A 25405-nucleotide genomic window follows, 5' to 3' on the forward strand; every position below is an offset into this window, starting at 1 on the left:
GTCTTCAATAAACAAGCGCTGTAACATGGAGATATGGCCATGTGGGAACAATAACCCTATCAAGGTGTGTATCAATTTAACCTTTTGTTTGTGAAAATTATTTCTCGCTGATATGAAAGATACGGTCCTTATGCTTCCAAAACCATTCCCTTGCATATATTCAATAAATCCCATTTTAAAAATCTTGTTGCCATCCCAGAAACACATAGCTGAAAGTTACACGTAAGCACCTTGGGTGGTTAATCTACTCCAGTTTCTTACACCGTACCCAAATCGTGCGTAAATTGATTTTGTCCCCCTACACCAAATGCGATCACGACACGCAGGTTAAAATATCAAAACAAACTCTGAACCAATTATATTAATTTGGGGACAGGTCTTAAAGCATGAAACATTTATGGCAATTTAGCTAGCTAGCTTGCAGTTGCTAGATAATTTGTCCTGTTTAACTAGCTGCTGTTGCTAGCTAATTTGTCCTGCGATATAAACGTGGAGTTGTTATTTTACCTGAAATGCACAAGGTCCTCTACTCCGACAATTAATCCACACATAAAACGGTCAACCGAATCGTTTCTAGTCATCTCTCCTACTTCCAGGCTTTTTTTCTTTGGACTTAATTTTTTTTATAGACTGGCATCTAACTTTCATAGTTACCACAACGACCGACCGAACTCAGTTCATCTTTCAATCATCCACGTGGGTATAACTAATGAGGAGATGGCACGTGTGTATCTGCTTCTATAAACCAATGAAGAGATAGGAGAGGCAGGACTTGTACTGCATTCAGCGTCACAAATAGAACTGACTTCTATTTTAGCACTTGGCAACCCATAATCTTGTTGGCGCACGCAAGCAGTGTGGGTGCAATAATTGAAAAACATGTATGTTTAAATTTATTTTGCAACACAAGCGGTGTGGTCACCTACCCAAACCGGCCATGCGCGTACAACCGACCGAAGTTCATCTTTCAATCACCCATGTGGGTATAACCAATGAGGAGATGGCACGTGTGTATCTGCTTCTATAAACCAATGAGGAGATGGGAGAGGCAGGACTTGCACGGCATTCTATGGAACGCCGTTTGGGATTATGCAGCGTCACAAATAGAACTGACTTATCTTTTAGCACTTGGCAATGCATACGCTCATTGGCGTGCGCGAGCAGTGTGGGTGCAATAATTGAATAACATGTATGTTTAAATTTATTTTGCAATAATTGGTCAGCATGTAAGACCCCACGCAGAGAGGAAGAGGCGAAGCGAGAGGTTTCACTCTCGCCAAAATCTGTCCATAATAAACCCTAAGCGTTCCTGTGGGCTAATTTTGGACCTAAACTTGTCACCTGCCTTCCCGCCTTTGGGACGACTCACATTGTTAGGGCGGAGACATGAGCATCTAGTCATTATATACAGATCTCTGCCGCACGGCAATACAACCTACAAATTGGAAAGATACACTGCACGCACTGCAGCCTAGTCTGGCAGATGTCTAGCAGATGAGTCGCAGCAGTGCGGATTGTATCCCATTGAAATTAATGGACTTTGATGCAACTGGTGTGCGTGCACAAGGCATTGGGAATGTTGAACTTTTGTTGCACACATATTAAGTAAAAATTTTTTATTTACATAATGAAAAAAGTTTGACTGTATAATTTATTAAACAGCATTGATGCAATGGCTGTCATCTGATTAGGCCTATAATAGTATGCCACTGCAGTTTTTGCCCTCAATTGCAGAGTTGATTAGGCCTACAACATTATGCCACTGCAGTTTTTGCCATCCATTGCATTGCTGCAGCTCGCTCTCATACGCAATCACTGGGATGGTGGTTGCCATGGTTTCTTTGGTCACATGTGTAGCCAGAAGCAGCAGAAGATGCTGAGTCCAAAAATTCTGAGCCATTTTCATTCAGCACATTGAAAGGAATATCTGCATTGCATGGGGATTGAATAAAACATTCCCCGGGCAATTAAAATCTGTATTTTGTTTTGAGTAAAATTGAATAGAATTCTTTCATTTGTTGGAAGCACAAAGATATACATTTTATTCGTATTTCTCATAGATTTGACATCAGGAATGAGTATAGAAATTCCTGAAGGATTGACGGAGCTGTTGCAGAGCTTTACCGTGGAGGTCCTGAGGAATCAGCCGGGAGATTTGCTCGAGTTCGCTTTGCAGTATTTCACCCAACTGAAGGACAGTGAAATTAGAGGAGCCGCGTTTGGCAATGACCAAAATTCGGCCACGAGACCCAGTGGGAAAGCGGTCAATTTCATTGAGGAAGCCATGCAGATTGATTCTGAAAATGGAGAGGAGGAGAGTGACGACGAGGAATTCACAGGTAGGCTAATAAATGAATAATAACAATGTTGAGCTCCATTCTATTATATTGTATTCAATTTCTATTATATCATTCAGCCAGTGGAATATCGGAATGGAATAGAACAGAATAAATTGTATATGAGATGTAATGGAATTCTACAATTGCAACATGTTTGCATCTTAGAAAATGTAGCCACTGTAGCCAGTGATGTGTGATGAGCTTTCAAATTGTTTCCCACATTGTAACAACACTATGCCATGATAATTCTGTCTGGGCTGTCATTCGCCAAATATGGACATGGTGATGGCGGCTGATTGACACGTAATGAACATACTGTGCAACTGTGTAGCATTCGATCTCTAGCCAACAGTTTATCCTGATTCCTGAGAATTTAATTTGACATCATTAGGCTTACACAATGCATATAGGCCAAGTTACTACAGAGGGAGTTAGAGCAACAATAGAGTACACAGTTCTCATGAAAATCACATAAACCTTAGTAGTGGCGATTTTAGCATGTAAATCTTGGTGGGGCAAAAAATATATATATTTGTAGATACATGCCAGCAAAGCCACTACACAACACAACGCTAAACAATCCATTAATTGCACTATAACGGTGACAAACGGTGCCCACAAACTGCTAGGGCCTATATAAAAGATATATATATAAAAACAGGAGAGCTTTCTTTTCAGCACCATAGAAGTAAGTCCTTACCACTGCTATACCTGGCTATCAGCGGAGCCTCGTCTGGTAGCGAAACCATTAATTCAGCCTAATTCACTGCCTTTTTAATAAACATAGCTGATATTGCTGACTTGCTTAAACAAATGTGGTTTCTACTGACAATTGAGAAAACAAACTATGGCATAATGGAACGATGAGTGAATAAGAAGCAATCCGTAATTTCGATTAAGACATTAATGAGCGAGCTAAGAAGGACTTAGTCAAAATAACTATTTGTTCAGCACTTTCGAAATGTACAGTGACAGAATTCATGGGTCGTTCTTGCAGTATTCTCCCTGTACACCGAGTCAGAACTGTAGGATAAATAAAGGGGGCATATAAGCAGACAATATTCGATGATGACATTTCTCTGAAACAGGGTACATGTGCACCACCAAGTCAGAACAGTAGGCTAAGTTATGAGGGGGTAATTGACCAAATTATTAGGGTGAGGCACATGGGCTACTAACAGCTTACTATACAACATACACGTAGTATTACTTTCTTAGCTACAGTATACATATCTCCCTGGCATATTACATCATTTATGCAGCAGCATACAAGACATTTTTGGACTCATCGTTGTGCTGTGCTCACTTGAACAGGAAGGTGGCGCTGCGGTCCTTCTTGTGGGCAGATTTTGTCATGAAACTTTGTCATCAAAGTCTGCCATTCTCGGGATTTATGTTGCTTTCAAGACAACTGGGAACTCTGAAAAAACAGGTTGAATCATGACGTCAGTGATCTTCAGGTCAGAGCTCTAGAAATAGGCCAGAGTTCCCGACTTGGAATTCCGAGTTGGATGACTGTTCAAAATGTATTTTCCCAGTCGGAGCAAATTGTTGAGTTCCCAGGTGTCTTGAACTCACTGAAGTCTGAGATGTCCCTGTTCCGAGTTTCCAGTTGTTTTTAATGCGGCAGAAGTCATGCTGGATTGACAGAATGGCCAGTGTATTCAACCTTTTCTGCCCCATGGTGTTGTGTGTGAATGTTTATCCTTTTTAAGCTTGGAAAAGAGACCTTTAAACCCAGACTTGGACCACACACTCTCCACCGAATAGCAGGCAGGGGAAGCAAAATAATGATTGCTTTGCAATGCTTGCAGTTAGCCTCTGATTCCTTCCAAACCACTCAATGTTGAATTTGCAATTTCCAACTTGTGTAATCTTCATGTCCAATGGCCGATGAGCACCTATACGTTTTATCTATAATTTCTCTTCATATGACAAGGATTGAAGGGGGATTTTCCAGTAGATTATCGATGTGATTCATGATTTTAACTGCTTGTCTATCTTGTTAGCTAAGATTTTGAAAGTATGACGTTTACATGATCAGTCCAATCAAAGCTACGGTAGATATAACGTGATTTGACGTCATTTTATCTGTGACCAATGAACTTCAGCCTTCTTGGATGGGCACTTCTAATGTAAATCTATGGCAGCAACCAAGGGGGCTTGAACTTTCCAGCTCTCCCTGTAGATTTTGTGGTGACGTAGTGTCCCCATGAGTGACAGAACACTGAGCCAATCACTGCGCAACTAGAGAAGATTACCAACCCCTACGCTCTATATTTTCCGCTGGCTGCCCTTCCACCACAGAAAGCACTGAACTAGGCTGAAACACCTGCATTTTGGAGCTGCCTTACTCAAGAAATCAAAAAAGAGAACATGTTTGTATACGGGTTTATTACGGTTTCTGTACCAAATATTAAGTTCTGCTTTTCTGATGTATCAAATACTTATGTCATGCAATAAAATGCAAATTAATTACTTAAAAATCATACAATGTGATTTTCTGGATTTTTGTTTTAGATTCTGTCTCTCACAGTTGAAGTGTACCTATGATAAAAAAATTATAGACCTCTACATGCTTTGTAAGTAGGAAAACCTGCAAAATTGGCAGTGTATCAAATACTTGTTCTCCCCACTGTATGTATATATAAAAAAAAATTGTTGCTGTGTTTGTAATATGATATGTGACAGGTATTAATGCCAAAATAACATGCAAAACAGGCAAAAATGTATTTAGTTTTTGCTAAACAGGTGGGGCTCAAAACAGGGTGGGGCTCTGTAATGACGATTTAATCTACATAAAAAATAGAGTGAGAAACTCAATTTATACACTACCGGTCAAAAGTTTTAGAACACCTACTCATTCAAAGGTTTTTCTTTATTTTTACTCTTTTCTACATTGCAGAATAATAGTGAAGATATAAAAACTATGAAATAACACATATGGAATTACGTAGTAACCAAAAAAGTGTTAAACAAATCAAAATATATTTTATATTTGGGATTCTTCAAATAGCCACCCTTTTCCTTGATGACAGCTTTGCACACTCTTGGCTTTCTCTCAACCAGATTCCCCAGAAATGCTTTTCCAACAGTTTTGAAGGAGTTCACACATATGCTCAGCACTTGTTGGCTGCTTTTCCTTCACTCTGCAGTCCGACTCATTGTGGAGGCGTAAAAATAAAGAAGAACCCTTGAATAAGTAGGTGATCTAAATCTTTTGACCGGTAGTGTAAATGACCAGCCTTTTTTGACAGTCAATATAGATGTAGGATCTTAGATTGAGCCACTTTGCTACAGTAGGAAAATAATCCTGCAGCAACAGGAAATGGGAATTATCATGTGGATTTTAATTAGTAGGCATTTTTTGGAGGGGTTGATACATTTTTCTTTAGGGCAAATCAAGTCTGACATTTTATAAGTGGAAATTACAAACTTCAGAAACCTTTTTATACCTTGAATACACTACAAGTTTGCATTTTCTGCTGTGCAGGAACATTTTCATCAACAAAAAAGTGATACAATTAAAATCCTACATCTGTACGCAGCAGTATGGGATTTGCTACACCTCTGTAGGTCTGAAAGCAAAGCAGTTGGGGGAAAAAGCACAAGTGTATGTGACAGGTTAGCATTGCATGCCTCAGTGGTTATGGTGCTTGAGAAAGAAGAAGTCTTAATGGCTGCTACTAGGAGGATAGGCAGAGGGCTGATCAGAGGCCTATGATAAAACAGTTGCAGATAAAACACAGACAAGAATAGAATGGAATAGATCAAGCCCCGTGGATCATTACTTAATTCAGTAGATATATGGTGGTCCTCTGTAGCTCAGTTGATAGAGCATGGCTCTTGCAATGCCATGGTAGTGGGTTTGAATCTGGCTTTGGAATAAAAGTGTCTGCTAAATGGCATATCATTATATAATAGTATACAGTGCTTGTCTTGGGCAGGACCCCACCAGAGCGGAGTACCGGCAGCTAATTCTTCTACTGCTTGAGCTCCTGCACCTCTTAAGCCTGTGTCACACGAAGACATTTCTGGTGCAGATGCAAGTTCCAAGTGACATCTCAAGCAACCTTGCTGATACACGAAGCAATTCAAATGCAATTGAAATTGCATACAACATCGGATCCTGTCATACATCATATTTTGATAAATGATTTGTTTATCCAAATGTTTGGTAATTGTAACAGCGTCACTATAGACAAAATGCTGGCTGTACAATTTAGCTAGCTAAACTGTTGCCTATTTGGACAACTACAAATATCTTCAAATACCTAGGTGTCTGGTTAGACTGTAAACTCTCCTTCCAGACTCACATTAACCATCTCCAATCCTAAATTAAATCTAGAATCGGCTAGAATATTCAACCCCTTTTCCTATTTCGCAACAAAGCCTCCTTCACTCATGCCGCCAAACATACCCTCGTAAAACTGACTATCCTACCGATCCTTGACTTTGGCGATGTCATTTACAAAATAGCCCCTAACACTCTACTCAGCAAACTGTATGTAGTCTATCACAGTACCATCCGTTTAATCACCAAAGCCGCATATACTACCCACCACTGCAACTTGTATGCTCTCGTTGGCTGGCCCTCACTACATATCTGTCGCCAAACCCACTGGCTCCAGGTCATCTATAAGTCTTTGCTAGGTTAAGCCCCGCCTTATCTCAGCTCATTGGTCACCATAGCAACACCCACACGTAGGACACGCTCCAGCAGGTATATTTCACTGGTCATCCCCAAAGCTAACACTTCCTTTGGCCGCCTTTCCTTCCAGTTCTCTGCTGCCAATGACTGGAACGAATTGCAAAAATCTCTGAAGCTGGAGTCTTATATCTCCCTCTCTAACTTTAAGCATCAGCTGTCAGAGCAGCTTACCAAAACCTGTACCTGTACACAGCCAATCTGTAAATAGCACACCCAACTACCTCATCCCCATATTATTACTTACCCTCTTGCTCACTTGAACCCCAGTATCTCTACTTGCACATTATCATCTGCACATCTATCACTCCAATATTAATGCTAAATTGTAATTATTTTCTCCTCTATGGCCTATGTATTGCTTACCTCCCCACTCTTCTACATTTGCACACACTGTACATAGATCTTTCTATTTTTATTTTATTTTGTGTTATTGACTGTACATTTGTTTGTGTAACTCTGTGTTGTTGTTTTTGTTGCACTGCTTTGCTTTATCTTGGCCAGGTCACAATTGTAATGAGAACTTGTTCTCAACTGGCCTACCTGGTTAAATAAAGGTGAAATAAAAATTTGCCAACCATGTATTACCAACCTAGCTAGCTAACCAAGCTAGCGACGAGCTAAGCTAGTTAGCTAGCTAGTGCAGTTCATGTTGGACAATTTCAGTTGAAACTGGACAGAGAAAGGTGTCACTGGCCTCAACACAATACCCCATAATGTCAAAGTGGAATTATGTTTTTAGAATTGTGTACAAATTAATTACAAATAAAAAGCTGAAATGTCTTGAGTCAATAAGTATTCAACCCCTTTGTTATGGCCAGCCTAAATAAGTTCAGGAGTAAACTGGAGGAGTAAACAGGAGTAAACTGTGTGCAATAATAGTGTTTAACATGATTTTGAATGACTACCTTATCTCTGTACCGCATACATAAAACTATATGTAAGGTCCGCAGTGGATTTCAAACACAGATTCAACCACAAAGACCAGGGAGTTTTTCCAATGCCTCGCAAAGAAGGGCACGTATTGGTAGATGGGTAAAAAAAAAGCAGACATTGAATATCCCTTTGAGCGTGGTGAAGTTATTAATTACACTTTGCATGATGTATCAATACACCCAGTCACTACACATACAGGCGTCCTTCCTAACTCAGTTGCCGGAGAGGAAGGAAACCACTCAGGGATTTCACCATGAGGCCAATGGTGACTTTAAAACAGTTACAGAGTTTAATGGCTGTAATAGGAGAAATCTGAGGATGGTTCAATAACATTGTAGTTACTCCACAATACTAACCTAAATGACAGAGTGAAAAGAAGGAAGCCTGTACAGAATAAAAATATTCCAAACTTGCGTTCTCTTTGCAATAAGGCACTAAAGTAAAACTGCTAAAAATGTGGTAAAGAAAATTATTTCCTGAATACAAAGGGACAAATCCAACACATCACATCACCGAGTACCACTCTTCATATTTTCAAGCATGATGATGGCTGCATCATGTTATGGTTATGCTTGTCATCGGCAAGTACTAGGGAGTTTTTTTGGTTGATAAAAATAAACGGAATTGAGCAAAGCACAGGCAAAATCCTAGAGGTAAACCTGGTTTAGTCTGCTTTCCACCAGACACTGGGAGACAAATTCACCTTTCAGCAGGACAATAACCTAAAACACAAAGCCAAATATACACTGGAGTTGCTTACCAAGACAACATTGAGTGGCCTTTTCCCACACGGGTCTTCCCCATTTTTTTCAGAGGTACTGGGTAATTTTTCCTTCACCAGGTTCCTATTCCTCCAAGCAGGTCACGACATAAGCTCTTCCAGGGCGTCGGACGCCTGCTCCGTGGCCTTGTTAGCTTGGCTGAGCTTATGGCTTCCCTTTGTGACAGGTGTGATGGTGGCATCCCCCCTGAGAATCCGCATACCTTGTGTATGCACTGCCTGGGTTTGAGCCACGCGGAGAGGGCAGTGGAGCACCCTACTGGATGCCTGTTTTGTGTGGTGTTCTCAAAACGCCATCGCCTGGCGCGATTGGAGGCCATGTGCGAGTGGATCGGCAAGACTCGGGCTCAGGCTGGGGACGAGCTCCCTCCCTCAGGAGTGGTGCGCCAGCGAGTTGTTAGTCCCTCTCCTGGGCCCAGTACCCCTCCCAGGAAGCGTAGCCAGAGCCAACGCAGGCAGAGCTCATCTGCTGCCAGTCCTGGACGGGGGCAGGAGTCAGCCGCTGGGACCACGTTGAACGGAGGGCGCATGCCCTGTGGCAGGAGGTTGATAGCTTCATTGGCGACAACAGCTGTTCCCTGTTGGCCAGTGATAGGCTGTTCCTGGGGGACGATGCTGGCACTGTTCACCACCGTGAGCGGGGCTACCAGGCTGACAGACCATCAGAAGCCGGCAGCGGGGCTTCATGGCCCCCAGCTGCTCGAGAGGCTATTAGGAGCCTACTCACTCGGGTAGCCACTGCACTGGACATCAAAACTGGTGGACAGTAAGGACTCTCCATCTGTCCCCATCTCTGCTGAGTTCTGTGAGGCCTTGCAGGAAAGTTGGGCCTCTGCCAGGGGGCGCTTCCGACTCACAACCAAGACTGGACCATGGAGTTATGTTGCGGGCGCAGAGTCACTCGGCCTCCGGGAGTACCCGACCATGGACACCATGATAGCTGCCATGGTCCTCCCAGACCAGGAGATTATAGGGCGGAACCCGCGACTGAAGCCCTCCAGAGTCTTTGATGCGGACTTGAAAGCCACATATGGGTCCCTCTGTTCTCTTGGCCACCTTACCAACATGGCCATGCTGCTGCAGGCCTACCTGCAGACTCTGTTGCCCCGGCTGCAGGAGGGCACAGAGGAGATCCTCCGGGAAGCGATAGAGGTGTCTTGACAGCTTTCCCTGATCCAGAGGGATGTGGTCATTCAGGATGTGGTCATTTACAGTAAATCTGTAAATTCTCACTTCGGATGTATCCCTCCGCCGCGGAGTGATATCAATATATTGGAGTGATCCATATAGCTCACATAACGTGGTTACATATATAACCTTAGTTGTTTACCTAGCTAGGGTCATTGTTTACCTAGCTATCTAGCTGTATGTCTTAAGCTAAAGTGTATTGTTAGCTAGCTAGCTAACGTTAGCTGGCTGGCTCCCTAGCGGACATTATTATTCGTTTCCCAGAGCTGTTTGCTTTTCTAGTTAGAGCCTAATGTTAGGCAGTGTTGGAACTTTGTTCATTGTTGTTTAACTAGCTAATGTTAGCTGGTTGGCTCATTAGCTAACATTACGTGACGTGTGTACAACACCCGTTGAATATGGCCGGTGTCAGTAAACGTCTACAAAAAAGTGTAATTAAATTGTTGCCAGCAGAGCTGGTTAGGCTGTTTTCATGTTATCCAGAGGTAAACAAATCATTGGCCAGAGCGTCAAGTGTGCGCTCCGAGAGAGCAAAGAGTGGGTGTTGCTAAAGCTTAAGAGGGTGTGAACGATGCTGAATGGGTGTAGACAAAGAAGAGCTCTTCACTAGATACCAAAACATTCAAAGGCGATTTTCTCAAAAGTGAGTTTACAAGTTGATCAACTTTCAAAGCAGAATTACTTTCCGATTGTTCTTCAAATGCAGGTAGCCTAGGACAACAAAAACTAAAAGCGTGTACTGTATGAGTCACAGACCATTTAGGCAACGTGAAAGAGGAGGATGGTATTGGCATTTCTCTACAAGTAGGGTGAGTCAACATGTTTTTTCTACTTGCATGCACGCACACACACACACAAACACACAGAAAGCAATACCATGGAGAGCCACATCATACTGTAATTAGATTACGTTGATTGGACGAACTAGTTTTTGGTATTTTTTTAGTTAGTCAGTGTTTTAGACTGACTAAGATGATGTTCTTCTCCTTTCCCCCCTCTGATAACCAGGTGGTGAATCGCATCTCTGCATGTCTGGCAGACATATCAGTGTGGATGACGGATCACCACCTCAAGCTGAACCTCGGCAAGACGGAGCTGCTCTTCCTCCCGGGGAAGGACTGCCCGTTCCATGATCTCGCCATCACGGTTGACAACTCCATTGTGTCCTCCTCCCAGAGTGCTAAGAACCTTGGCGTGATCCTGGACAACACCCTGTCGTTCTCAACTAACATCAAGGCGGTGACCCGTTCCTGTAGGTTCATGCTCTACAACATTCGCAGAGTACGACCCTGCCTCACGCAGGAAGCGGCGCAGGTCCTAATCCAGGCATTGTCATTGTCATCTCCCGTCTGGATTACTGCAACTCGCTGTTGGCTGGGCTCCCTGCCTGTGCCATTAAACCCCTACAACTCATCCAGAACGCCGCAGCCCGTCTGGTGTTCAACTTTCCCAAGTTCTCTCACGTCACCCCGCTCCTCCGCTCTCTCCACTGGCTTCCAGTTGAAGCTCGCATCCGCTACAAGACCATGGTGCTTGCCTACGGAGCTGTGAGGGGAACGGCACCTCCGTACCTTCAGGCTCTGATCAGGCCCTACACCCAAACAAGGGCACTGCGTTCATCCACCTCTGGCCTGCTCGCCTCCCTACCTCTGAGGAAGTACAGTTCCCGCTCAGCCCAGTCAAAACTGTTCGCTGCTCTGGCACCCCAATGGTGGAACAAACTCCCTCACGACGCCAGGTCAGCGGAGTCAATCACCACCTTCCGGAGACACCTGAAACCCCACCTCTTTAAGGAATACCTAGGATAGGATAAAGTAATCCTTCTAACCCCCCCCCCCCCTTAAAAGAGTTAGATGCACTATTGTAAAGTGGTTGTTCCACTGGATATCATAAGGTGAATGCACCAATTTGTAAGTCGCTCTGGATAAGAGCGTCTGCTAAATGACTTAAATGTAATGTAAATGTAATGTTGAAATGGTGCTTGAATAGTGGAGGCAGCTCCTGTTTTCTTCAGAACCAACTCTCTGTGGTTCTAAATCTAGTTGTTTAGTCCGTAAATGTTGGAAACATTACTTTGCTTGACCATGCTGTAGGTAATGTAACTCTTTGTTACATGCCATATGTTTTGTGGACTTCACCGGACAGATGTCGCTCTCCGGTTTTGTAATGAAACAAATGTGTGGTTGAATTTTTTCTGCCACTGTGTCTTCTTATTGTCTTGGCCTTAGGCCTATACAGTTGAAGTCCGAAGTTTACATACACCTAGGTTGGAGTCATTAAAACTGTTTTTTCAACCACTCCACAGATTTCTTGTTAACAAACTATAGTTTTGGCAAGTCGGTTAGGACATCTACTTTGTGCATGACACAAGTAATTTTTACAACTATTGTTTACAGACAGATTATTTCACTTATAATTCACTGTATCACAATTCCAGTGGGTCAGAAGATTACATACACTAAGTTGACTGTGCCTTTAAACAGCTTGTAAAATTCCAGAAAATTATGCCATGGCTTTTGAAGCTTCTGATAGGCTAACTGACATCATTTGAATCAATTGGGGGTGTACCTGTGGATGTATTTCAAGGCCTACCTTCAAACTCAGTGCCTCTTTGCTTGACATCATGGGAAAATCAAAAGAAATCAGTCAAAAAATGTAGACCTCTCCAAGTCTGGTTCATCCTTGAGAGCAATTTCCAAATGCCTGAAGGTACCACGTTCATCTGTACAAACAATAGTATGCAAGCATAAACACCATTGGACGAAGCAGCCGTCATTCCGCTCAGGAAGGAGATGCGTTCTGTCTCCTAGAGATGAACGTACTTTGGTGCGAAAAGTGCAAATAAATCCTAGAACAACAGCAAAGGACCTTGTGAAGATGCTGGAGGAAACAGGTACAAAAGTATCTATATCCACAGTAAAACAAGTCCTATATCGACATAACCTGAAAGGCCTCTCAGCAAGGAAGAAGCCACTGCTCCAAAACCGCAATAAAAAAGCCAAACTACGGTTTGCAACTGCACATGGGGACAAAGATCGTACTTTTTGGAGAAATGTCCTTTGGTCTGATGAAACAAAAGTATAACTGTTTGGCCATAATGACCATCATTGGAGGAAAAAGGGGGAGGCTTGCAAGCCGAAGAACACCATCCCAACCGTGAAGCACGGGAGTGGCAGCATCATGTTGTGGGGGTGCTTTGCTGCAGGAGGGACTGGTGCTCTTCACAAAATAGATGGCATTATGAGGCAGGAAAATTATTTGGATATATTGAAGCAACATCTCAAGACATCAGTCAGGAAGTTAAAGCTTGGTCGCAAATGGGTCTTCCAAATGGACAACGACCCCAAGCATATTTCCAAAGTTGTTGCAAAATGGCTTAAGGACAACAAAGTCAAGGTATTGGAGTGGCCATCACAAAGCCCTATCCTATAGAAAGGTTGTGGGCGAACTGAAAAAGTATGTGCGAGCAAGGAGGCCTACAAATGTGACTCAGTTACACCAGCTCTGTCAGGAGGAATTTGCCAAAATTCACCCAACTTATTGTGGGAAGCTTGTGGAAGGCTACCGAATAATTTTGACCCACGTTAAACAATTTAAAGGCAATGCTACAAAATAATAATTGAATGTATGTAAACTTCTGACCCACTGGGAATGTGATGAAAGAAATAAAAGCTGAAATAAATCATTCTCTCTAATATTATTCTGACATTTCACATTCTTTGGGTTATGGTAACTATTTCCCAGCGGTTTAGATGGTTCAATTATTCTCTACACTATACTTGCTTGTTTTATCACAAAAACTGAAATTAGGCAAACTATTAAAATTTTTGCAACCAGGAAATGGCAGGTAAATAAAACTTGTTTGAAATTAATTTGAATTTGACAAGTAGATAATAGCCTATAGATAATTAGCAGGCCGAACGGGTTAATTGTCCGGCTGCGTAACAATCACATTTTGGAACAGTGAGTGCATTCTGACATGACTCGCATAAAAAACTCTCTCTGGGTGGAACTCACTTGTGAAAAGGTTAAAGGGTTAGGGTTAGGGGAAGAGTTAGCTAACATACTAAGTAGCTAAAAAGTAGTCAGTCGTTGCAAAGTTGCTAATTAGCTAAAATTGTCCATGATGAGGTTCAAACATGCAACCTTTGGGTTGCTAGACATTCGCGTTATACATCTCCCATCCACTGCGACCGACCACCCTCCTTTTGTTTTTGCCAAAAGTAACCTTCTGTCTTAGGAAACCATACCAAACGTACGATTTCATACTAATTTGAGTGTCCCGGATTTACGTTTACTATGTTACGTCTAGTCTATGAGACAAGGCTGGTATTTTTCATGTGTAGGTGTGGTTCACTAAGATTACATTTTGTTTTCTAATTTAAAGTAACTGTCCAGTGTTTCCAGATTTCTATGAAATATGACCTATAATGAATTACAATATGAGGGAAATGGTTTTTCTTCCATAAAATGTGAATTAAGTGTGTTAAAATGCAGCTTTTCTGTGTTAGAATGATGTAGGCGTACCCCAACAATAGAATGATGTGGGCGTATACCGGTCATTAAAAATATTCATGCGAGTAGACCGCTGATTGGCCAGCTCATCATCCTCTATGAGGCAATAGCAAGCATTTTTCAAACAGTCTGTTTGAGAAACAAGTTTGAGGTGGGCTTTTTGAAGTGTTTTTTTCTCCAATTCATGCTTTGGCCACAAATAAAAGTATAGGATGAGTTATTTGGGTATGAGTTAACAGAATATTGGTTGTTTTAGGCTAGGTTTCTGTACATCGGGTATGTAAAAAGGGCTTTATAGGTACATTTGATTGAATATGAACTTTTAAAAGTTAGATTTTCATTGGACAGTTACTTGATCAGAGAAGCAAAACACACGTCAAAGGACTCAGCATCACTTCCTTATTGGGAGTTTTAGGTTAGCAAAGGGTGCTTGCTTCCCTGGTGTTTTGCAAAGCAAAGATATAATAGAGAGTTTGGACATTGAGGTTTCTACCAAAAGTATTATGATGCATTTACATGACACAACCAATTCCATGGCAGCCATGTTAGCTGCACATGGGCGGTATTGATGATGTTATCAAAAAGAGAGGATATGCATTCAGCTTTAGGTAACATCTGTGTTCAACATTGTTATAACAATCCACAGTAGGTTAAGAGTTCTTTTCACCTGTCATTCAGTTGCCAGCTTTGATTAAGAAAATGTAGAACATGTATGGTATCACTGCAATATTTCTTGATTTGGCCTTAAAGCTGAGATCTGCAAAAGGTGAAACAGTGCCACTGGTCGCCCCAGGCGCATTTGTTATTGTTTTTGTTTTGTTTTGGAAAAGGAGGAGATGAGCTTCCAGAAAAGTAATTTTTTAAAGAATCGTAGGACACACTGCTGTTCTATCGCGTGTGCAATGATATGCAATGATGTCTGAGGGAATAAAACAGTGTTCGTTGTTTGAAGTGATATTCGTTGTCGTGATATCGCAAACTGACATGGCAGTTTCACCACAACAGATTCCAATGTAATCCTATATGATCACCTCACAACCTCGCTTTTCCACTTTTTTTCAGCTCCTGTGATGAGTCGATTTATTAGAAGAGCATCAGGTGAGTGTGTTATTGTTGTTGTTTCTGGTGTGTTAGGGTGGAACAAAAGCCTGAACATTATTAGTACAGTGGTTGCTCCACTAAAAGTTTGTTATTATGCTGCGGGACTTAGAGGTAATATTGTGGTTTAGTACGGTACCCTGCGTCACCACTTCATTATTCCATACCACCACAAGGGGGAGTTAGAGCACTGATTATGCTTTTGGGTCCTACTGTGTCTCTAACTGACAATGAATGTGTAACATAAACCTAAATAGAAACTGATAATTGTGCACGACTTCAGTATTACTTACTAAAACTGTTGTTACACTAAGGTTTTATTTTATTTTATTTTGTTAGGATTATTTTGCTCTTACTGTAGTGTTGTAGCCCTCTCCCGACTGGTTATGTTGTACAGTGCTTGAGTGGTGCAAAGGTCTAAGACACTGCGTAGCAGTGCAAACTGTGTTGCAACAGATGCTGGTTCAATACCTGTGCTGGCCTCGACTGGGAGACCCATGAGATGACTGTAGGTATTTGGTTTCTCTCCCTCTAAAAAGATAAATAAATAATTCTAAATAACAAACTGGCTTTATTTACAAATTAGTAACAATGTCTCACCCCATGTTCAGGATTGGCGTTTTTCTCTCTCATTTTACGTTATTTGAAAACAAAATCATCTCCAAAATATTGTTCTTTTTTTAAACAAAGCGATTATGATTATTATTAATTTAGAATTATATAAAAGCCCCTTGGATATTCTCACAGATATATTATTAACACAATTATTAGCAGGACAATATATATGGGTCATATTGGTCATGCACCCGAGTGGCACACAATGGGATTGCCTTGCAGTTCTCCAGCTGTATCCACTGAAAGCACACGAGGTTCAAGGCACGAGGGCAGGGGGCACAGGATGGGCTGTAGAGCTGCGCACAGAAGACAGACCTAGCCCATGGGGAAGGGAGGAAGAGGAAGGGGGGGGGTGGACCGCCACCCCGCCACACTGGGTAGCACAGAGCAACACTTTAAGGGGCGTTGCACTAATAATGGAGCTGACTAGGGAGACGTTCCCGCTGTTCTTAGTGCCAGTCTGCACGTTCAAACTAAAACAATGTAACTAATAATGGCATTATTAATAAAATAATCGTTAATAAAATAATTATAAAAATACTCTTTCAAAATGCGAAGTTTATTTAGTAATGGCTCCATAAAGAAATACTATGGGAATAAATATCACTGATTTACAGAAATATTGTAACAAAGTTGTCTAATGAAGGTAAACTGTCAGGTGTGAAGGTAAGACCCAGATGCAGACCACGTCGAATAAACAATAGTTTCATATTCCAACAGAGGCAGGCAATAGACAGGTCAAGGCAGGCAGGGGTCGGTAAACCAGAGGTGGGGCAACGGTACCGGTCGGCAGGCAGGCTTAGGGTCGGGCAGGCAGAGTGGTCAGGCAGGCGTGCTCGGAGTCAGGACTGGCAAGTGTCAAAAGCAGGAGGGCGAGAAAAGAGAGACTGGAAAAGCAGGAGCTGAGACACAAAATTCTGGTTGCCTTGAAAAAAGAAGACGAACTGGCAACAGACAAACAGAGAACACAGGTATAAATACACAGGGGATAACGGGGAAGATGGGCGACACCTGGATGGGGTGGAGACAATCACAAAGACAGATGAAACAGTTCAGGGTGTGACATAAACAAATTGTTGCTTACTGGAAAAGACTCTTTCAAACACACACGGTCACGTTGTACAGCGCCATTATGGCTATTAGCAGGTAGCTGGACAATAGACTTGTCTAGAAGGAGGGTAGGGAGAGAATTCTATCATCAAATGTATTTCTTAGTTAGGTTGGCTGTATCACAACCGGCCGTGATTGGTTGTACTTTCAGTTTAATCCACCAGAAAAGACAAAACAAATGATACAGCAAAAAGTATTATGTATTACATCTAAAAACATAATTAAATGTTTTGGCCTTTATTCAGATTACAATTGCTCACTTTCGTTTTTTTGAAAACGAAATAACCTCCAAAATATCGTGAACAATTATCAAGTTGTGTGGCACAGTCATACAGCCCGGCAACTACAAAAAGCTGAGTGACTCACTCATTCATGGCTTTGGATAAAAATAAATAAGTACCAACATTTTTCTGATAGTCTTTAATAAATAAATGTTTTGGTTATCCTGACTTGGACACCATGTACAGTATTATAATAGCCCATTATGGACTATTAGCAGGACGATATACTTTTATCAACACCTCTCTGTATTTTGATACTTTGTGGATGGGGCCTCCGGAGTGGATGGGGACTCCCGGAGTGGATGGGGACTCCCGGAGTGGATGGGGACTCCCGGAGTGGATGGGGCCTCCGGAGTGGATGGGGACTCCCGGAGTGCAAAATGCAATGCTACAGATGTAGGTTCGATACCAGTGCCGGCCGCCACCGGGAGACCCATGAGGTGGCTTTTGGTTTTAATTTAGAATCCTCCAATCCTCTATATGTAATTATTGGCGGAGAGTCACGTCATATTTTTCGATATACTGCAGCCCTACCGTAGGCAACATGAGTCTCACTAGTGTTGAGTAATGTGCTGTTAAAAGTGGTGTATGCCTTATTTATTTAAAAAGCATATTGAAGATAGAAGTAATAGGATTTTAAGCAATAGCCTACAACAATACACAATTTTGCGCTGCTCTGAGACAAGCATGGGGACTGGTCTTGATAAATCAATGTGATTTCTTTTTTCACTGAATCTCCGTTTGGGTATTGGGTAGACTACAATTAGGGTGTAGAAATGTTATGCTCTTAGTGTAACCTTTATTTAACTAGGCAAGTCAGTCAAGAACAAATTCTTATTTACAAGGACAGTTGGGGAATTGAACCCTGGAATCTTCCATTTTCTACAGTACGGTACTTCTCTGTCTGGCCTGTTCGTTCAGTCAGCAGTCTCCTTACAAAACCGAGATCTCTTACTCAAGGAGACTTTCTGAAGTTACACAGGTAGTCAGGCTGCATACTTTTTTAGGTCCACTCTGTAGTAAAGATCACAGAATGTTTTTAGTTCTATTCTATCATATTATTTTGATTTAGTTTAAAATTAGAGTAAGAATGAGTATGTAGGACAGGTAACGTCTCCGGTCGTTGTGGATATGAAAATCCCCTGGATAATGTAACTGGTAGGCATTAACACTCACAGAGGCCATTAATCCGATCTCTTCCTCCACTGTGTTTCATTTTACCCGGCCTCTGCTTACAATAGAGATGAATTATCACCGTCATTTCGATCTTCCTTTAACAAACCCCAGGAAGGAAGTCAATCACAAAATGATGCAGGTTGACATGAGATGAAACTAGCGGCAGCAGGACCGTGTTGATATGCGGATCCATCCTAGTCTGTTGCGTGGGAAGTCGAGGTTATTGATGAAGACGGACAGACAGAGGAGTGACTGTACTGTTATCTGGATGGTTAGTAAGAGGATGGTTGGCTGGAGGCATCTAGGAGCCGATTGGCTAGGCCGGTCAACGATACTGACCACTGCGCTCACCAATGAACGTAGCACTCAGTCTGGTTGACCAGGCTAGCTGTTGGGCACTCATGCCGGAAGAAAGGTGAAAAGAGAGGCCCCCTGGCCAGCCATCTTTAAAGTCGTCAGGGGAGGTTTGGGGTCAGTGCCTTTGTTTTTGTGTGGTATTAGAGAAGCTGAACTGTCGTCACTTTGTGAAAAAGGTCTATGGCATCTTCAATCATAAAGTCTTTATTGTGTCAACTTCAAGTGTAAAATGAAGGTATTATCACCCCATAATAAGCTCTGGCTCAATTCTGGTTGCGTTAACTCACTCTTTATCTCTCTGATCTGTTTAAAAAGTGATACTTTATTATGATTACTAAATCTCTCAGAGATGTCATGGATATCTACATATTTTTTACAATATATTCCTTTGTTGGAAGATGGACCTCGTATTATCTTTAATGAATCTCTTACACAGACAACGTATATCTTGACGAAGTTCGTTATAGGCCCAATACTTTTAAAACAAGGTTGTGTTTAATAAAATAATTGTACACAAAGGCTCTAAATCCACCGTGAATAAGACAGTTGCTTAGAAGACGAGGACCAGTAATGGATGAAATACCGTGTCACTTTTCTGTGGAAAATCTTGTATCTTCTACTTTTCTACATTTCTTAGATTTTTTTTGTTAACCTTTTCTGACAAGCAACATATGTCTTGAACAGAATGTGTATGTTTCTGGTCAGCATATTTCATTTTCAGGGAATGTGAATGTCTTGCAGTAACTTTTAATAATCTCTTCTATCATACAGTGTGTGCCGAGGCATTCAACCCTGATGAAGACGAGGAGGACAAAGAGCAGAGGGTAAGATGGCCCTGCATTTCAAAAAGTGGCACTGTACAAGAAACTATTACAGAGACTACAGAGAAACTGTTGAAGAAATGAACTCTCTGGAGATAAAAAAAAAAAATGATGACAAGCCAAATGTCAGCTATGTTTTCTAAATGATGTTGTACTAGATGAGTATTGGTATTAGTGCATGGAGTATACAGATAGTTGGATGTGAAGGACAAGAAGAAGTGTTCTTGCAAACTATCTTTGTCAATGACATAGCATGTGGGTGCTTTCCCAGGTTGCCCACCCTAAAACAGACGAGCAGAGGCAAAGACTACAGGAGGCCTGCCGAGATATCCTCCTGTTTAAAAACCTGGACCCGGTAAGATGAAGAATGTTATATTTCTATTCCCTCATCGTACTGTAGTGGGTCTCCCTTTCCCTCCATTCACTATCTGCTATGCTTCATTACACACGCACACGCACGCACACGCACACGCACACACTCTATACACAGAAAAGAGAACAGAACAGCCTGGGGCCAGTAGCTTTGTGCCATGGCCCGATGCACTGTGGGATTGTTTTGCCAATTATTTGTAAGTACTGTAACAGCATGTAGCGAGGAATCAAGTTGAAGTATTCATGTATGATGCTGTGTAATGAGTAATGTGTAGCCTAGGGCCTTACTATTACAAATACTCAATACAATGTTTTCTATTTGAATAGACTGCTTGTTTGATATAATCCTCAGGTCTTTGTTTCAGTCTGTATTTTTATTTCTTGTTTGTTTTCTCATACCACAGGAACAATTTTCGCAAGTACTTGACGCCATGTTTGAGAAGTTCTTTGCGGTAGGAGAGCACATCATAGATCAAGATGACGATGGGGATAACTTCTACGTTATAGAAAGGTAAACCCTGACATACTATAGTAACCTTAACACCTAACAACCTCATCAAGAGGTTTGGAGTTCTTGGCGTAATGGTTCAACTATCGGACTGACAACCTTTCGGGGGTTACTCCCCAAATGTTCCTCAATACATCATAGTATATTTGGCAATAGTTTCATTTCAGTTCCACACTGTATTTGTCTTGAAAGGACTGTTATATGATCCAAATTGTTCTCTCTAAATCTCGTCCTCTCTCCCCCCTCTCTCAGAGGGATATTTGATATCTGCATGAGGGTTGATGGCATTGAGAAGACTGTGGGAGCCTATGATAACCGGGGGAGCTTTGGAGAGCTGGCCCTGATGTACAACACCCCCAGGGCGGCTACCATCATAGCCACCTCGCCTGGAGCTCTCTGGTGCCTGGTGAGTGAATTATTTTCTGTTCCCTAAACTGTACCTCATAGTACATGCAGTAACCGACAGTACTGTACAGTGCATATTGTATGATGGGGTAGCAGTTGTCTGGCAGTTTTCTGGAAAACGGTCAATGTCAGCATGGCTCAGTTGTCAATTTTGCATCAATCACATGGACAAAATGCCTGTAAGGTGGTGCAAAGTATTCAGACCCCTTGACTTTTTCCACATTTTGTTACGTTACGCCTTATTCTAAAATGGATTAAATATTTTTTTCCCCTCATCAATCTACACACCATAATGACAAAGAAAAAACATGTTTTTAGAAATAAAAATAAATAACTGAAATAATCCATTTACATAAGTATTCACACCCTTTACTCAGTACTTTGTTGAAGCACCTTTGGCAGCGATTACAGCCTCAAATCTTCTTGGGTATTACGTTACAAGCTTGGCACTCCTGTATTTGTTCGAACTTCCATTCTTCTCTGCAGATCCTCTCAAGCTCTGTCAGGTTGGATGGGGAGTGTCGCTGCACAGCTATTTTCAGGTCTCTCCAGAGATGTTTGATCGGGTTCATGTCCGGGCTCTGGCTGGGCCACTCAGAGACTTGTCCCGAAGCCACTCCTGCGTTGTCTTTGCGGCGTGCTTAGGGTCATTGTCCTGTTGGAAGGTGAACCTTCACCCCAGTCTGAGGTCCTGAGCGCTCTGGAGCAGGTTTTCATCAAGGATCTCTCTGTACTTTGCTCCGTTCATCTTTCCTTCCTTCAATCCTGACTAGTCTCTCAGTCCCTGCCACTGAAAAACATCCCCGCAGCATGATGCTCCCACCACCATGCTTCATTGTAGGGATGGTGCCAGGTTTCCTCCAGATGTGACGCTTGGCATTCAGGCCAAATACTTTATTCTTGGTTTCATCAGACCAGAAAATCTCGTTTCTCATGGTCTGAGTCTTTTAGGTACCTTTTGGCAAACTCCAAGTGGGCTGTCATGTACCTTTCACTGAGGAGTCTGGCCACTCCTGAGCAAGGCAGTTAACCCACTGTTCCCCGGGTGCCGAAGACGTGAATGTCGATTAAGGCAGCCCCCCACACCTCTCTGATTCAGAGTGGTTTGGGTTAAATGCGGAATACACATTTCAGCTGAAGGCATTGAGTTCTACAACTGACTAGGTATCCCCCTTTCCCCTTTCCTCAGTGAAATACCTGATTGGTGGAGTGCTGCAGAGATGGTTGTCCTACTGGAAGGTTCTCCCATCTCCACAGAGGAACTCTGGAGCTCTGCCAGAGTGGTCACCTCCCTGACCAATGCCCTTCTCCCCCGATTGCTCAGTTTGGCCAGGTGGCCAGCTCTAGGAAGAGTCTTGGTGGTACCTAACTTCTTCCATTTACGCGTGATGGAGGCCACTGTGTTCTTGGGGACCTTCAATGCTGCAGAAATGTTTTGGTATCCTTCCCCAGATCTGTGCCTCGACACAATCCTGTTTCGGAACTCTACAGACAATTCCTTCGAACTCACAGCTTGGTTTTTGCTTTGACATGAACTGTCAACAGTAAGACCTTATATAGACACTGTAGGTGTGTGCCTTTCCAAATCATGTCCAATCAATTTAGTTTACCACATGTGGACTCCAATCACGTGATAGAAACATCTCAACGATGATCAATGGATACAGGATGCACCTGAGCTCAATTTCGAGTCTCATAGCAAAGGGTCTGAATACTTATGTAAATAAGATACATAAGATACATATTTTTTCATACAGTTGCAAAAATGTCTAAAAACCTGTTTTCGCTTTGTCATTATGGGGTATTCTGTGTAGATTGATTAGGGGGGAAATAATTGTATCAATTTTAGAATAAGGTTGTAATGTAACAAAATGTGGAAAAAGTCAAAGGGTCTGAATACTTTCTGAATGCACTGTATGTATTAAGCTATCGATAAACATCTGAGAAAGGTCAGTGAGGTGAAAGCCATGTTTTGTACAAAGAGCTTCCAAGAATCCTTCCTCTCTGAGCTGTAAGGATTACACTCTGTACATTAGCAGCACATGAGTCCTTGTACAGGTGATAACCCCAAATGCTACCAGACCATGGCGTTGAGTACCTGGGAAAATTAGAATGGGTAATTCATAATAGCATTGTATTTGGTTCAAAACATTCTCTAAGATGTAAACCTCAGCTGGAGTTGTGCATAAAGGGTGTGACCATTGAGCAAGTCGAGGAAGCTAAACTCCTAGGTATAACATCGGATGGTCAATTATCATGGTCAAGTCATATTGACAAATGAGTTGTGAAGATGTGGAGGGGTATGTCTATGAAAAGGTTCTGCGTTTTTTTACACAGAAATCAACTGTACTAGTTGTTCAGGCTCTGGTCTTGTCCAATATTGATTACTGTCCAGTAAAATGGTGAAGTGCAGCAAAGAAAATACCAAGCACAGCTGCAGCTGGCTCAAACAGAGCAGCATGCCTTGCTGCATACAGCACTAACATCAACAACATGTCAGTCTTTCCTGGTTGACGCTTGACAAGAGATGATCATCTTCTCTTTTAGTTTTTATGAGAAATATTACTGCGACGAAAATTCCAGATTGTCTGCATAATTAAATAACATTTAGCTCAGACACCCGTACACACCCCACAAGACATGCCACCAGGGGTCTCTTCACAGTCCCCAAGTCCAAAAGGAATTCACGGGAACACACGGGTGATTCTCAAGAAACTGACACTTGACAAAATAATAAATGTTAAAAAAAGAAACACATTTTCAACCATAATTCCTCTTGGATTACTAAGATTTGGATCTTTAGCTATTTAATGAATAATTATTGTTATGTTTATTGATCAGATATTATGCATTTTACCACAATTTCCAAAACTACCAATGCAAAAATTCTCATTACCGCAATAGTTTTCAAAGTCCCAAAAATATATAAACATATATTTTTTTACATTTCTCACTTATTGAAAAGGCCTGAGTTTTAAGCATAACACTGCAAACAAATATATTACAAATTTAATTATACACATAAGCTTTTCCTAACCTTTTTTGTCATAATTACTTGTTATGTTGTGCTCATCTAAGGACTACTCTTCTAGATGATCCATCATGGGTGAAAACAACTTTATTAAAAAATGTATTCGTGTTTTTACAGCAAATCAAAAAACATGTTACCGTAATGAGAAAGACATTGTGTTTTTACGTAATAAATATTATAGTTTAATGTAAACTTCAACCAGTATAAAACATTTATGATTTATGGACAAACTACAGCAACATATTTTGTGTTTTATTCAAATAAGTTAGGTTTTTCTAAAGTAAAATTGTATAAAATGACCAGAGAATTTAATCCGGACGCTTTTCGGTAATGAGAATTTGGGGTGAAAATGTACAAAATTCAGACAAAAATGTTAAATATATTTAAATTAAGACACCGTGCCATAAACTAAGCATCTTAGTCTTCAGAATGATAGCTGATTGTTGCAGATGCGTCATGGTTTTCTAACTCACTTTGTTACCGCTGTGATTAAAACCGGTTTAAGAATCACCCACCACAGTATTATACAGAGCTATCTCCAATTACTCAACTAAACAGCAAAATTACCACAAAAAATGTATATAACAACATCTCATGGCACAATAGGGACTGTGAAATGACACACACACAAACATTCACTTTCTAGTCATTTAGCTAACTCTCTTATCCAGAGCGACTTGGGCCTTGCTCAAGGGCACATCGACAGATTTTTCACCTAATTGGCTCAGGTATTCGAGTCAGAAATCTTTCAGTTACTGGCCCAACACTCTTAACTGCTAGGCTACCTGCCACCCACACATAGACACACTCTATCACACTCTAACACGCAATCTACCCGTACATTATTATTTTGCTGTATTGTTTGTATATTGATGTATTGTAGATTTATGTGACTGTTCTTGTCTATGAGTGTATCAGTGTTTTGTTATTTGTCGTGTTTTATGTTTTTGTGTGGACCCCAGGAAGAATAGCTGCTGCTTCGGTAAAAGCTAATGGGAATCCTGATAAACCAACCAATGATAAATGCTTGATATAATAATAGGACACTTCTGCAGCTTTTTGGGGAAAATCTTGACATTGGTTAGAGATGCAGCTCCCTCTGCTGGAAAATGTAATGTTGGACACAGGGACTAAAAGGAAAAACGAATCATAGGAGTGGAAATA

The 25405-nt window shown here is 41.6% G+C and overlaps 1 protein-coding gene across 1 annotated transcript in view; it reads left to right on the plus strand.

Annotated features, from left to right (window-relative positions):
- The first annotated feature begins 1882 nt into the window (after positions 1-1882).
- LOC139540396 (cAMP-dependent protein kinase type II-beta regulatory subunit-like) overlaps positions 1883-25405 on the plus strand; it is a 32196-nt gene continuing 8673 nt past the window's right edge. The window contains exons 1-6 of the mRNA XM_071344191.1: positions 1883-2339; positions 15530-15565; positions 19876-19928; positions 20197-20280; positions 20702-20808; positions 21058-21211. Coding sequence (XP_071200292.1) covers positions 2075-2339; positions 15530-15565; positions 19876-19928; positions 20197-20280; positions 20702-20808; positions 21058-21211 — 699 coding nt within the window. The 5' untranslated portion in view covers positions 1883-2074. The remainder of the gene's footprint in view (positions 2340-15529; positions 15566-19875; positions 19929-20196; positions 20281-20701; positions 20809-21057; positions 21212-25405) is intronic.

The sequence above is a fragment of the Salvelinus alpinus genome, chromosome 15 (assembly GCF_045679555.1).
Source record: "Salvelinus alpinus chromosome 15, SLU_Salpinus.1, whole genome shotgun sequence".
In the NCBI taxonomy this organism is placed as follows: Eukaryota; Metazoa; Chordata; class Actinopteri; order Salmoniformes; family Salmonidae; genus Salvelinus; species Salvelinus alpinus.